The following is a 15,703-nucleotide window of genomic DNA, read 5'->3' as shown; positions in this document are numbered from 1 at the left end:
AACATACAGAAAATGCTGCGGAGCTACCTGAGATATCTAACATAACCCAAGATAAGGACACTGTCCAGGATGCGTTTTTAGACTCAGATAAAAAAGTTGAAGTTGATCATGAAGAAGAAAGAAAGGAAGATTGTGAAACAGAACAATTACTAGAACCATCATCTTCTGATTTGGAAGTGGCATCTTGTAGTAGCATGCTCACCAAGAATATCATTGACAATTGTGTATCTAGCAATGAGGTTCAAGGAGTTGAGCAAAATGAGAATCATGATCAGAATTCGTCAACAAATACATCTGATAGGAAAAAATCTGAGTGTCCCATCACTGCAGAAAGCAAAGAAGATAATCATGACGAAGCCTCATGTACCAATGTTGGTATCAGTTCTTACTCTAGTCTCCATCAATTCAATTTCAAGAAGGTTCTCATCCCTGAGAAAACAGGTGGTGATTATCCCACGATGGAACTACCACCTTCTAATTATGATGGGAGAGAGGTATCTAGCAAGAAGCTGTCTGCATCTGCTGCACCGTTTAGCCCTTTCCCTGCTACAGTACTTGGTCCTGTTCCTGTAACTGTTGGTCTTCCTCCTAATGGTACAATTTCTGCAGTTACACCATGGCCATTGAGTGCCCGTCTGCATGCTTCACCCACGGCTGTAATGCCAATGGTGCCTCCTATTTGTACCTCACCGCATCATCCTTATCCTTCTTCACCTAGGCCTTCGCACATTCTACGTCCCTTGCCATTTATATATCCACCATATACCCAACCTCAAGTCATTCCAAATACCACTTTTGCTATGAACAGTAACATATTTCATGGAAACCATTATCCATGGCAGTGCAACATTGGTGCAAACGTTCCTGACTTTGCGCCAGGATCAGTATGGTCTGGTTCTCATCCTGTGGACTTCTCATCTTTGCCACCCATCATTAGTCCAACTTCTGAATCCGTGTTGGAACCAATTATAACATCTCATTTAAGAACTGATGTGAGTCTAGACCTTCCATCGGATAACAATACTGAAGAAGGGACCAAAACAGAAGAGAATAATGAGATATCCCAGATTATAGACATTTGTAAACCGCTGGATGGTAACTGGTTAGAGAAACGGGAATCTGAAGAATCTCACAGAAATAATACAAAAATTACCGACTTGGAATCTGAGACGGTTTTCAGACAAGATGCACAGCATAGTGGTGGAAGGCATGTCTTCAGGAGTAGCAAAAAGTATGAGGGTGAGGGAAGCTTTAGCATATACATCAAGGGTAGAAATCGCCGTAAACAGACACTAAAGCTGGCTATAAGTTTGCTCAATATGCCATATGGATCACAGTCATTTAAAGTTATATATAGCAGAGTAGTAAGAGGAAGTGATGTTATAAGTGCAACAGATATATCTTCCAGTGAAAATATTACTTCCGACTAGTCACAAGCAAAGAACACTACAAACTTCAAAATGGGCAGGAAAGAATTTTTTTTATTGTTCAAGCCACATCCAGGAGGACGTGACTGAAAAATTAGCAATGTTGATAATTTAGTTATTGCTATTTTTCAGGCAACTGATATTTTTTATTAAGAAGCCAAGATTGAACGTTCAGGAAGGTAAGCGACAAATCTCCTCATGGTCCAAGCCAGGTATTTCTTTGTTAATTAGCTTGACAATGTTACATAACAAGCGACAAATCTCCGCGGGAGGTGAGCGGAGTGCTGCCTCCGCTCACCAAAATGTCAGCCATCTCAGCACCCAGGAACCCCCCGGGTGGCACATGGCTGGATGGGGCTTCGGTTATATACCGGGCGTTGAACACTCTTTCGCAAGTTCGCACGTGACCTTTACGGGAACTTGGTTTTGCGCCAGGGACCAGGTGAGCGGCTGTTTGTGGGCTTGCAGCTGTTCGTTCATCCTTGAAAGCCTTGTTTTTCTCCCTCTCCCTATTTTCTCTTGTGCACACAGGGTGTTCGTCGAATTGCTTGTAAAGCTTTCCTTTTCGCGAGACTTCGGGACTTGTCCGTTGCTCGTTCTTTCGATCTAACTTTCTTTCTCTTTTACAGGTCCTTCGGGACCTGCGAGAGGTTACAAAGTGGCTGATCCTTGCGGAGCAAGATCGCAAGGGCGAAGCGCGACTTAGGCAACGCAAGCTAAGTTCGCGTCTTTGCGACGAGGGTGACTCGTGACTTAGGCAACCCAAGCTAAGTTCGCGTCTTTGGCCGCAAGGGTGCATCACGCCTTAGGCAATTCCAGCTAAGGTCGTGACATTGTGGTATCAGAGCGGGCAAGCTCTTCGACCGAACAGCGAACGAACTTCGCAACTTCGCCATGGCTAAGCATCGTGGCGAATCAAGCAAGACGGGGCAGGCCGGACCCTTGCCCCAAGCAGCCGCAGGTGGGCTGCATGTGCACACTCGCTCTCATGCTGTTGGAGCCGCTCACGAGGATCGTGGCAGCGAACAGGATGAGCGAGAAGTTGGCAACTCTCCGCGAGCGGAGGAAGCGCAATCTGGTGCGCTAACTGGGAAAAAGAGTCATAAGGAGAGACTCACGACGGCGGAAACCCGCCTGGATGTTCTGGAAGCGAGCATGGAGGAACTCTACCATGGCCAACAAAGACTTGTTGGGGTAGAGAGCTCGCAAGAGGAAGCGGAGTCCAGGATCGACAAGGTCGAGGCCCTAGTCGACCGACTGTCCGATGACACTAAGGACTCCGTGCAGCACTTACAGGATGTTGTGGCGGAACTCACGGCAAAGGTGGCTATGCTCACAAGAACGCTAAATGCGGGAGGAGGCAACACCCGCGTTGCACCGCCACAAAACTTGAGGGCACCTGAGCCCCATGGAAACGGAGGGGCCAGGGATGCCAAGGAGCTCGAAAACTTTCTGTTCGACATGGAACAATACTTCCGAGCCACGAGGCCCGATTCTGAAGATACCAAAGTTTCCATAGCAACGATGTATCTGAATGGAGATGCGAAACTTTGGTGGCGAACTCGTTGGGAGGAGATCCAACAAGGTCGGTGTCGAGTCGACACATGGGAGGACTTGAAGTGGGAGTTGAGAACTCAGTTCCTACCGAAGAACACAGAGTTCGTCGCAAGAAGGAAGTTGAGACAACTCCGCCAAAGTACCACCATCCGAGACTATGTGAAGCAGTTTTCTGCACTGATGCTGGACATACAGGACATGTCCGAGAAGGACAAGTTGTTCAGCTTCCTTGATGGTTTGAAACCATGGGCTCAACAGGAGCTGAATCGAAGGAATGTTACCGACGTGGTCGGGGCAATTGCAGCTGCAGAAAGGCTCACCGACTTCGTTTCCTCGGAAGACCCAGCAAGAAGGAAACAATCTTTAGGCAATCGCCCTCCAAAACATTCTCGAGGGAAGGAGCTCGGAGGCGAACAGAAGAAGAAGAGCTCCCACAAAGGGTCGAACCCCAAAGGCAATGCCTCAAAACCTGGAGGATGCTTCTTGTGCGGAGGACCGCACATGGTAAGGGAGTGCCCACAAAAACAGGCACTCAATGCTTTTACGGCTTCCATCCACCCTCCCCGATCGGACAAAGGCAAAGCTGTTGCTCCTAGTTCGAGCAGTTCAGAATCCAGCAGCGATGACGAGGAGTCGCAAGGACCCCGAATGGGAGCAATGCGTTTGTTGAACGCTATGCGGGGTCAAGTGGGGGAGAACATAAAGACAAAGGCACAAAAAGCAGGAAGTAGTGAACTGATGTATGTGGACATCAAGCTGAATGGCCAAACGACCCGTGCCATGGTGGACACGGGCGCTACCCACAACTTCATAGCCGATCGTGAAGCACAACGACTTGGGTTGACATTGGAGAAGAGCCCAAGCCGAATGAAGGCGGTGAACTCGGAGGCCAGGCGAATCTCCGGGTTGGCGAAAGGAGTTCCCATCAAAATCGGGACATGGAGCGGGAACACCAACATGATGGCCGTGCCATTAGACGACTTCCAAGTGATTCTTGGAATGGAGTTTATGCACGCGGCGAAGTTGGTGCCGATGCCGTTCTTGAATTCCCTATGTATGATGGGAGGCGATGACCCTTGCATGGTTCCCGTCTCTCGGAGAGGAACCAAGGAGCCCCAACACATTTCGGCCTTACAATTGAAGAAAGGGGTGCGAAAAGGCGAACTGACATTCGTGGCTGCTATGAAGCTAGAGCCACTCAACGAAGAGGCCATTCAAGAACCTGCTGTGGTGGCGAACGTCCTGAAGGAGTTCAAAGACGTTATGCCACCCGAGTTGCCGAAGACTCTCCCACCACGCAGAGGCGTGGATCATAGTATCGAGCTGGAGCCAGGAGTCAAGCCTCCAGCGAGACCACCCTACCGCATGCCCCCGCTAGAGTTGGCAGAACTCAGGAAGCAGTTAGGTGAACCGCTAAGCGGTGGTCTCATCCGCAGCTCAAAAGCACCTTTCGGAGCTCCAGTTCTCTTCCAGAAGAAACAAGATGGGAGCCTCCGATTATGCGTCGACTACCGAGCCCTCAATAAAGTAACAGTGAAGAACAAGTATCCCATCCCGCTCATCGCGGACTTGTTCGACCAATTGGGCAAGGCGAAGTATTTCTCAAAACTCGACCTTCGGTCGGGATATTGGCAGGTGCGCATTGCTGAAGGCGACGAAGCAAAGACAACTTGTGTGACCAGGTATGGAGCGTTTGAGTTCTTGGTGATGCCTTTCGGCTTAACCAATGCTCCGGCCACATTCTGTACTCTCATGAACCAGCTATTCAAGGAGTATTTGGATAAGTTCGTGGTCGTCTACTTGGACGATATCGTCGTCTACAGCCAAACGCTCGAGGAGCACGTCAAGCACCTTCGGACAATTTTCAAGGTTCTCAGGGAGAACACGTTGTTCGTAAAAAGGGAGAAATGCTACTTTGCTCAAACTGAGATCCTATTCTTGGGGCATCGAATCGGTGATGGCTCCATTCGGATGGATAAGTCGAAGGTGCAAGCAGTTGCGGAATGGCGAACTCCAAAGAAGGTGCCAGAGTTGAGATCCTTCCTTGGTTTCGTCAACTACTACCGACGCTTCATTACGGGATATTCGAAGCGGGCAACCCCACTGACGGAGTTACTGAAGAAGGAGCAGCCTTGGAAGTGGTCTGACAAATGTGAGATAACATTCCAGGATCTAAAGGCTGCTGTTCTAGAAGAACCAGTGCTCAAATTGCCAAACTATGGAGAGCCCTTTGAAGTCCATATAGATGCTTCGGACTTTGCTATTGGTGGAGTACTCATGCAAGAAGGTCATCCGGTGGCCTACGAGAGCCGCAAACTCAACGAGACCGAGAGGCGGTATCCAGTGCATGAGAAGGAGATGACAGCGGTGATCCACTGCCTACGAGTTTGGCGACACTACCTCCTCGGGTCACGATTTGTGCTGAGGACAGACAACATCGCCCTGAGCTATTTCCAAACTCAGAAGAAGCTCTCCCCAAAGCAGGCACGGTGGCAGGACTTCCTGGCTGAATTCGATATGGCAATGGAATACAAGCCCGGGAAGGCGAATGTCGTGGCCGATGCACTGAGTCGGAAAGTGGAATGCGTGAATGCTGCACAACTGGAGGGCAGAGGCCAAGCAAGTCAGTTACACTCCAACTTCCTTTCCCGAATCAGAGATGGACTGTATAGTGATCCCCAGGCAGTTATCCTGATGCAGCTCATCAAAGAAGGCAAGGCACGACGATTTTGGGTCCAGGAGGGACTTGTTTACACAAAAGGGAATAGGATTTATGTTCCCCGAGTGGACAATCTAAGGCGTGAACTCTTGAAAGAGTGTCACGATTCCCTTTGGGCTGGACACCCCGGCATTCACAGAACGTTGGCTCTCGTGGAGAGGGCCTTCTACTGGCCAAAAATGGGGATTGATGTGGAGGAGTATGTTCGAACATGCCTTACTTGCCAACAAGACAAGGTGGAGCAACGGAAGCCGGTGGGACTTTTGGAGCCGTTGCCCGTACCAGAAAGGCCATGGGAGAGCATTTCCTTAGACTTCATATCAAGTTTGCCACCTGTAGGGGGACTCGGATCGATACTCGTGGTGGTCGATCGGTTTTCGAAGTATGCAACTTTCATTGCTGCTCCCCTACACTGTTCAGCAGAAGAGGCGGCCAGACTGATGATGAGGGATGTAGTGAAGTATTGGGGAGTCCCACACAATATCATTAGTGATCGAGACGCTCGGTTTCTGGGACGATTCTGGACCGAGCTATTCAAATTGTTGGGATCAAAGTTATACTTCTCTACAAGCCTCCACCCCCAGACGGATGGCCAGACTGAAAGAATAAATTCGCTCTTGGAGCAGTATCTTCGGCACTACGTGAGTGCCAATCAACGAGATTGGGTGAAGCTGTTGGACATTGCCCAATTCTCCTACAACTTGCAGCGGAGCTCTGCATCCAACAAGAGCCCCTTCGAGATTATCACAGGACAACAACCGTCGACTCCGCACACCATGGCAATTGGGTATACCGGGAGTAGTCCATCAGCCTATCATTTCGCAAAGGAGTGGCATCGAAATGCAGATATTGCGCGGGCATACTTGGAGAAGGCGGCAAAACGGATGAAGAAGTGGGCAGACTTGGGAAGGCGACCACAAGAGTTCAAAGTTGGCGATTTGGTGTTGGTAAAGCTCCAACCAGCATCACTCCAATTCTTCAGGAACATAGTCCACAAAGGATTGGTGCGTAAGTACGAAGGGCCCTTCCCAATTATCAACAGGGTATGCAATGTTTCTTACAAGTTACAGCTGCCGGCGTGGTTCAAAATTCACAACGTTCTTCACGCCAGCAACCTAAAGGCCTACCATTCAGATCCGCAAGATGCTTCTCGAAGTGTTCCAACTCGGCTACCTCCCATCACAGCCTCCTACGAGAAGCGAGTGGAAACCATTCTGGCGGATCGCAAGATAAAGCTACCCAACGGAGCGGAGCAGACAGAGTACTTGGTGAAGTGGCGAAAGCTTCCCCGAACTGAAGCCAGTTGGGAGCCTGAAGACGCCCTGCGACATGAAGAAGAAGTCATCAACAACTACCACCAAGCGTCGACGAGGGCGTCGACAGTTTAAGTGGGGGAGAATGTCACGAACGGTCGTCGCGCACCCGCAACAACTCCGTTCAACGAACCGTTCGTCGCTCACACCCGCATGTACAGCTGCTCGACAGCATGTTTCCTCATGGTTTTGGGTCATTTTGCTTGTAAATATGTAAGTTCGAACAAGCTGCAGCGTTGCAAAGCGATCGCTCACCGAACCGAGCAAAACAGCCCCAAAACAGCCCAAAATGGCTCCGTTTTCGCGTGCCGCGGGAGGTGAGCGGAGTGCTGCCTCCGCTCACCAAAATGTCAGCCATCTCAGCACCCAGGAACCCCCCGGGTGGCACATGGCTGGATGGGGCTTCGGTTATATACCGGGTGTTGAACACTCTTTCGCAAGTTCGCACGTGACCTTTACGGGAACTTGGTTTTGCGCCCGGGACCAGGTGAGCGGCTGTTTGTGGGCTTGCAGCTGTTCGTTCATCCTTGAAAGCCTTGTTTTTCTTCCTCTCCCTCTTTTCTCTTGTGCACACAGGGTGTTCGTCGAATTGCTTGTAAAGCTTTCCTTTTCGCAAGACTTCGGGACTTGTCCGTTGCTCGTTCTTTCGATCTAACTTTCTTTCTCTTTTACAGGTCCTTCGGGACCTGCGAGAGGTTACAAAGTGGCTGATCCTTGTGGAGCAAGATCGTAAGGGCGAAGCGCGACTTAGGCAACGCAAGCTAAGTTCGCGTCTTTGCGACGAGGGTGACTCGCGACTTAGGCAACCCAAGCTAAGTTCGCGTCTTTGGCCGCAAGGGTGCATCACGCCTTAGGCAATTCCAGCTAAGGTCGTGACATTGTGGTAAATATTAGCTCAGGTGAAATGTAAATCCAAGGAACCAGCGGTTGGGTCGCGGCCTGACTCGACCCATTCCCCAAGAGCCCATGGTCGAGTCAGAGCCTGACTCGACCCATTGAGCGTAAGGGAACAACAATTCTTTAAATATGCACTATAATTTATTATTTCATTAATTCTACTTGTTCATGCAATTTATGTTCATAATTAAGATAGAGTCAATGGAGTTGCACATCCGATGTGATTGGCACTACCGCCAAATTACGTTGGTGAATGAATTGGATTTGACGAACATGGGTGACTCTCTTTGCAATGCAATAAAATTGGTAGATATTTCTTATATCACGACACATTATTGCACGAAAAGTAAGTAATTGGGGAAAAGAAAAAGGAGGGGGAATTTGTTCGGGCAAACACCTAAACATCACCCATCACAATGATTCGAAGCATGGCCTCATTCATTTGGTGATGATGACAAGGGCTTCTTCCTCGGATTCTTGCAATGTATCGGGTATAAGTGGAGATATATTATTATCTGAAAAGCCTAATACATAAAATAAAATATTCCATGATAATTAGAATTCTTTGTGGAAATCTAATAATTATTCGCTACCATAGTTAGGTGGAAGTTCTTTCTAATTAAAACCTCCCCGGGAGACCATTAAAAAACATAATACTTAAAAAAATCATAATCAAAATCTTAGAATATCTCAAAGAAATTTCTTCCAATTTAATCTATATATATATGTTTTTTGTTGATAAGGGGTCCTAAAGTTTTTGTTGATAATTAAAATAAATAATATTTTCGAGGAACACACAAAAAAACCCAAAAAAATGACACCCCAAAAGGGATTTGAAAAAAAAAAGTATTTAAATACTATTTTAAGTGGGATAAAGATGACGGAGGGCGGATCTGTGTGCCCCGAAGCCACGTGGTCCTTAGGAGACACCAATACGGCTCCCCAACGGGCCCCGCGGCCCAAAGCGACAAACCCCGGTTTCTGCCACCCCTCGATCCGATTCCCGGTTCGCGTCGCCTCTTTCCGTTTCCCACGGGGCTCGGCGGACGGCGGTGGCACACGAGGACAATAGGCGACTGCGACCTCCAGCTGTCACCTCCCCACTGTAACCTTCTGCTGAGCCGGCGATCCTTACTTTTAGGACGAAAATACCCTCCGCATTACATATACGCGGTCGTTTTTACCTGAGCTTTAGGAAGGGTTACACCGTAATTTCATAACAGTGCAAGGGTGATTTGGTGCGTTGTCCTTGTATATTTCCCTGGCAAGCACATGGCTCCGCTCTCCTCTTTGTTTTCGTGCATACTATACATTGGTGATCGTAGGCATAGAAGAAAGGCAGAGGAGCGGAGTGGAGAGGAAGACGCAAGTTTCATAGTACGTCTTCTCCTCCTTTCTTTACCGATCATTTGGTCTCATATAGTTTAGTCGTGTGGTGATGTTTGCTTCTTCTTTTGGAGACACAGGTGTTTGCGATTTGAGCTAACAGGAGAGCAAGAGGAAGAGAGCAGAGATGGTGAATTACTGGAAGTCTAAAGTCCTTCCGACGATCAAGAAGGTGTTTGACAGGAACGGCAAGAAGGCTGCCGCCGCCGAGGCATGCAAGTCCTTCGACGAATCGAAGGTGCATGGGGTTTTGCTTCTCTTCTTCTTCTTCTTCTTCTTCTTCTTCTTCTTCTCCCTTCGACTTGATCTGATCTCTACTGGATCCTTTGTTTGGTTCAGGAGGACATCAGCAAGGAGTTCGAAGAGAAGAAGACTGACCTGCAGCCCAAAGTTGTGGAGATCTACGAAGCTTCTGCCGTTGAAATCAAGGTTTATCGATCTTGAACTCATCCTCATGTTATTCACAGACTCTGTATCAAATACTTACAGCCTTCTGCAAATACTTGCTTTGGACGACGACAGACTCTGGTGAAGAAACCGACGGGGTCAGGACTGAAGAAGAAATCAACTGTTGTGATCAAGTTCATCGAGGAACTAGTGAAGATCGGTAATGCTTTCTCTGTCACAGATGTTATAGTTGTTTTGAGGTGATAGCGGAAGGGCTTGTGATGAGATTAGATCCTTGCGCAGAGTTCCCTGGCTCGAAGCCGGTGAGCGAGGCTGCCGCCAAGTACGGCCCCGGCCTCGTCTCCGGTCCCGTGATCTTCCTCTTCGAGCAGGTGTCCACCTTACTCCCCGCAGAGGAGCCGCCTGCTCCCGCCGAACCGGCCGTCGAGAGCACCAGCAAGGATATTACACCGGAAACCGCGGAGGAGATCAAGAAGGAAGAGGCTGAGGCGGAGGTGGAAGAGGCACCTGCCCCGGCCGACCCGGCTCCCTCGGACCCCTCCCCGGAGACGGAGAAACCGGCCGAGCCAGCGGCTGAACCCGCCAAGGCTTGATATAAACCACCAGCCTCCCGAACCGATCATTCCACCGCCACCTCGCCACCACCGCGCACCCAGTGTTTCCATGATTTATTATTCTTTCTCTTGTCTCTTCGTCAATTTGCTTCTCTTTCTCCTGTACGTAACTATGTCTTGGTTTCTCTCATTTTGCTTTCGGCAAGGGGACATGCAGGCCATGTAATATCATTATTAAGTGCAGTGTGGTGTTATGTTATATTTGGGATCGATAGCTTCATTCCATCTCTGTCAAGTTTCCTTGATGGAAGGCGTAAAAGAAGAAGGGCAAGTGTGTGTGTGTGTGTATATATATATATATATATATATATATATATAGAGGAAGACCGAAGCTTGACGACGAAGAACAGAACGTGGTATCACCGACTGCAGTGGGCTCCATGCATCAACGTTCATCGATTGGTCATAATGTAGTGAACGCTCATCATTCAACCTAATGACTCCAACCATTCAAGTTAAATTACCAATAATAAATCATTAATTCCTTTCATAATTGGTTGATATGTTACAAGCTGTTAATTGGGAATTGGGATGGAGTCCAATCCCAGGAAAGTCATCCACCTTAGCTTAACTCGTGGAGATTAATAAAGAAATCATGTACAGTTTTTGCAAGTGGAATGCCATTTCTTTTCGTAATCTCCATCTAATTGCGTGTCTTTTCCACGAGGAATCATCATCGTCGTCCCTCGTAATTGCATCCCGTTCACGTCTCTCGTCTTCCTTTGCCTCAACATATTATTGGGGCTGAGTTCATGGAGAACGCGTAAAGATTGGTAATGCTTTGAAGGATCTTGTATCCACTCCATAAAAACACAAGTATATAAATAGATTAATCTAATACGTGAGACTTCGATTAACACGAAATCTAATAACATATTACTCCCTCTGTGCATTAACGTAAGAAACATGTTTCTCGTGAACAAAATCAATCATAGTCATAGTATGATAGACAAAAAAAAAAAAAAAAGAAATGACAACATGGGAAGAGTCATAAATGAGATGGAGACAATATCTTGCATGTTATGGCTACCACAAGGGATGACAGTTAGGTCGAAGAATTCTTTAGAAGAAGAAAGTGATGCAAGAATGCAATGTAATATTAATAGGGGTATTCAAATCGAATCAAAAAATTAAATCAAACCTAATCGAATTGGTTTCGAACCGATTTAATCTGAATGGGTTCATCAGTAATTTAGTTTTAAAGATTATAAATAATTTTAATTTGAAAAGATATCTTGTTTATTTGATTAATCGATTCGAATCAAGCTCAGTTAAAAAGTAATAGTTTTTTAAGTTTATAATTTTAACTTTTTAATTGTATCGTTAAAATATCTAAACATTTTTAGAAGTATGGATCAATAAGATGTATTATTACCTTTACTCTTCTTGAGGATTGATGATTTTGACAGTAGCTTAATCCATACGTAATCGATTACTTAGGTTCCAAATGATTTTAGTTTGAAGTACCTTCCTTTGAACCGAATCATTTTTTTTATTTGATTTAATTTGACCCTTGATGCTTCGATTTGAACGAATTTGAATACACATAAGAATTAATTTAACATGTGGTATTGTCGTATGAATTTAAAGAAGATATATCACAAACATCATGTATATTATGGAAAGAGAAAACTTTTAAAATTAATGATAAAAAAATAAATTAGAAAACTGATGCAAAATATATGATTCCACAATTCTTACCTACATCCATAAATCAGATTCTTCACAGCACAAAAAAAAAATAAAAATCTCTTTTGAATTAGCACAAATCCAGATTCAAATTCCTTTCTCGATCCTTTGTGGACTCACTTGCAAAACGTTGACGAATAAATAGTATTATTTAAACATATCCAAACTCATGAAAGGGTGTTTTTCATAATTACATTTTTAACGGATCGAATAATTTCAAATCTAATTTTAGGACTCTTAAAATACTTATCATCGAAGCATTCGAGTGCAGCGGCAGATTGAAGGCGCCCATGGGATTCCAATGGCTACGGGTCGATGCACGACGCTCGGTGGCTGCTGCATTCTCGCCTCAGGTTTACTTACCACATCACACCGATTTCATTAGTAGCGGGCGATGTGATCCAATGCTCCGCGCCACAGATTAAACTGGGAAAAGCATGGCATCGTCGTGGTCGGGAATGCCTCAACACGGTGCCGTCATGAGAGCAAGAAGAAGAAGAAGAAGCAAGCGAGGAGGAGGAGGGAGAGTGGAAGAAAAGAAGAAGAAGAAGAAGAAGCAGCAAGCGAGGAGGAGGAGGGAGAGTGGAATCAAAGAAGAAGAAGAAGCAGCAGCAAGCGAGGAGGAGGAGGGAGAGTGGAATCAAAGAAGAAGAAGAAGAAGAAGAATAAGAAGAAGAAGAAGAAGAATAAGAAGAAGAATAAGAAGAAGAATAAGAAGAAGAATAAGAAGAAGAATAAGAAGAAGAAGAAGAAGAAAATAAGAAGAAGAAGAAGAAGAAGAAGAAAATAAGAAGAAGAAGAAAAGAAGAAGAAGAAGAAGAAGAAGAAGAAAAAGAAGAAGAAGCAAAAGAAGAAGAAGCAAGCGAGGAGGAGGGAGAGTGGAATCAAAGCCATGTAATTCTTGCAGAGAGAGCAGAGTAATGAGCTGACGCCTCAACCTGCGTGATATGGAACGAGACATCACGTCCTTGACGCCCTTTCTTCCAACCCAATTTACGCTTAACGTTACCGCCACGGTCGAATCACGCTTAGTTGTAGAAGAAGAAGTTGAATGTTATTGACATATCCTCCGTCTTTATATACAGGTTAAAAGGAGAAGTTTCCTCAACGGGTTAGAGGATTTCCCTCAAAGTAGAGAGATTTCCTCAACAGTTAGGGAAATCTCATCTACTTATCAGAACCAACCATCTCTTCCGCAGATCATCTCCATCGGCACCGATCCCAGGTCAACTAAGCGTGGAAATCTCATCTACTTATCAGAACCAACCATCTCTTCCGCAGATCATCTCCATCGGCACCGATCCCAGGTCAACTAAGCGTGATTCGACCGTGGCGGTAACGTTAAGCGTAAATTGGGTTGGAAGAAAGGGCGTCAAGGACGTGATGTCTCGTTCCATATCACGCAGGTTGAGGCGTCAGCTTCTGCTCTCTCTGCAAGAATTACATGGCTTTGATTCCACTCTCCCTCCTCCTCGCTTGCTTCATCTTCTTTTTCTTCTTCTTCTTCTTATTCTTCTTATTCTTCTTCTTATTATTATTCTTCTTCTTCTTCTTCTTTGATTCCACTCTCCCTCCTCCTCCTCGCTTGCTGCTGCTTCTTCTTCTTCTTCTTTGATTCCACTCTCCCTCCTCCTCCTCGCTTGCTGCTGCTTCTTCTTCTTCTTCTTTGATTCCACTCTCCCTCCTCCTCCTCGCTTGCTTCTTCTTCTTCTTCTTGCTCTCATGACGGCACCGTGTTGAGGCATTCCCGACCACGACGATGCCATGCTTTTCCCAGTTTAATCTGTGGCGCGGAGCATTGGATCACATCGCCCGCTACTAATGAAATCGGTGTGATGTGGTAAGTAAACCTGAGGCGAGAATGCAGCAGCCACCGAGCGTCGTGCATCGACCCGTAGCCATTGGAATCCCATGGGCGCCTTCAATCTGCCGCTGCACTCGAATGCTTCGATGATAAGTATTTTAAGAGTCCTAAAATTAGATTTGAAATTATTCGATCCGTTAAAAATGTAATTATGAAAAACACCCTTTCATGAGTTTGGATATGTTTAAATAATACTATTTATTCGTCAACGTTTTGCAAGTGAGTCCACAAAGGATCGAGAAAGGAATTTGAATCTGGATTTGTGCTAATTCAAAAGAGATTTTTATTTTTTTTTTGTGCTGTGAAGAATCTGATTTATGGATGTAGGTAAGAATTGTGGAATCATATATTTTGCATCAGTTTTCTAATTTATTTTTTTATCATTAATTTTAAAAGTTTTCTCTTTCCATAATATACATGATGTTTGTGATATATCTTCTTTAAATTCATACGACAATACCACATGTTAAATTAATTCTTATGTGTATTCAAATTCGTTCAAATCGAAGCATCAAGGGTCAAATTAAATCAAATAAAAAAAATGATTCGGTTCAAAGGAAGGTACTTCAAACTAAAATCATTTGGAACCTAAGTAATCGATTACGTATGGATTAAGCTACTGTCAAAATCATCAATCCTCAAGAAGAGTAAAGGTAATAATACATCTTATTGATCCATACTTCTAAAAATGTTTAGATATTTTAACGATACAATTAAAAAGTTAAAATTATAAACTTAAAAAACTATTACTTTTTAACTGAGCTTGATTCGAATCGATTAATCAAATAAACAAGATATCTTTTCAAATTAAAATTATTTATAATCTTTAAAACTAAATTACTGATGAACCCATTCAGATTAAATCGGTTCGAAACCAATTCGATTAGGTTTGATTTAATTTTTTGATTCGATTTGAATACCCCTATTAATATTACATTGCATTCTTGCATCACTTTCTTCTTCTAAAGAATTCTTCGACCTAACTGTCATCCCTTGTGGTAGCCATAACATGCAAGATATTGTCTCCATCTCATTTATGACTCTTCCCATGTTGTCATTTCTTTTTTTTTTTTTTTTGTCTATCATACTATGACTATGATTGATTTTGTTCACGAGAAACATGTTTCTTACGTTAATGCACAGAGGGAGTAATATGTTATTAGATTTCGTGTTAATCGAAGTCTCACGTATTAGATTAATCTATTTATATACTTGTGTTTTTATGGAGTGGATACAAGATCCTTCAAAGCATTACCAATCTTTACGCGTTCTCCATGAACTCAGCCCCAATAATATGTTGAGGCAAAGGAAGACGAGAGACGTGAACGGGATGCAATTACGAGGGACGACGATGATGATTCCTCGTGGAAAAGACACGCAATTAGATGGAGATTACGAAAAGAAATGGCATTCCACTTGCAAAAACTGTACATGATTTCTTTATTAATCTCCACGAGTTAAGCTAAGGTGGATGACTTTCCTGGGATTGGACTCCATCCCAATTCCCAATTAACAGCTTGTAACATATCAACCAATTATGAAAGGAATTAATGATTTATTATTGGTAATTTAACTTGAATGGTTGGAGTCATTAGGTTGAATGATGAGCGTTCACTACATTATGACCAATCGATGAACGTTGATGCATGGAGCCCACTGCAGTCGGTGATACCACGTTCTGTTCTTCGTCGTCAAGCTTCGGTCTTCCTCTATATATATATATATATATATATATATATATACACACACACACACACTTGCCCTTCTTCTTTTACGCCTTCCATCAAGGAAACTTGACAGAGATGGAATGAAGCTATCGATCCCAAATA

General features: G+C 44.9%; 1 protein-coding gene across 1 annotated transcript; it reads left to right on the top strand.

Moving 5' to 3' along the window:
- The first annotated feature begins 8,762 nt into the window (after window positions 1-8,762).
- LOC135595710 (plasma membrane-associated cation-binding protein 1-like) lies at window positions 8,763-10,520 on the top strand. Its single transcript, XM_065086967.1, has 5 exons — window positions 8,763-9,290; window positions 9,380-9,537; window positions 9,639-9,728; window positions 9,822-9,906; window positions 9,990-10,520. Exons 2-5 carry the CDS (start codon window positions 9,427-9,429, stop codon window positions 10,298-10,300), a joined length of 597 nt encoding a protein of 198 aa, XP_064943039.1. The 5' UTR covers window positions 8,763-9,290; window positions 9,380-9,426; the 3' UTR covers window positions 10,301-10,520.
- Window positions 10,521-15,703: the final 5,183 nt, after the last annotated feature.

The sequence above is a fragment of the Musa acuminata genome, chromosome BXJ1-10, assembly GCF_036884655.1.
Source record: "Musa acuminata AAA Group cultivar baxijiao chromosome BXJ1-10, Cavendish_Baxijiao_AAA, whole genome shotgun sequence".
Classification (NCBI taxonomy): Eukaryota; Viridiplantae; Streptophyta; class Magnoliopsida; order Zingiberales; family Musaceae; genus Musa; species Musa acuminata.
This window is presented reverse-complemented; position numbering and strand designations above follow the sequence as displayed.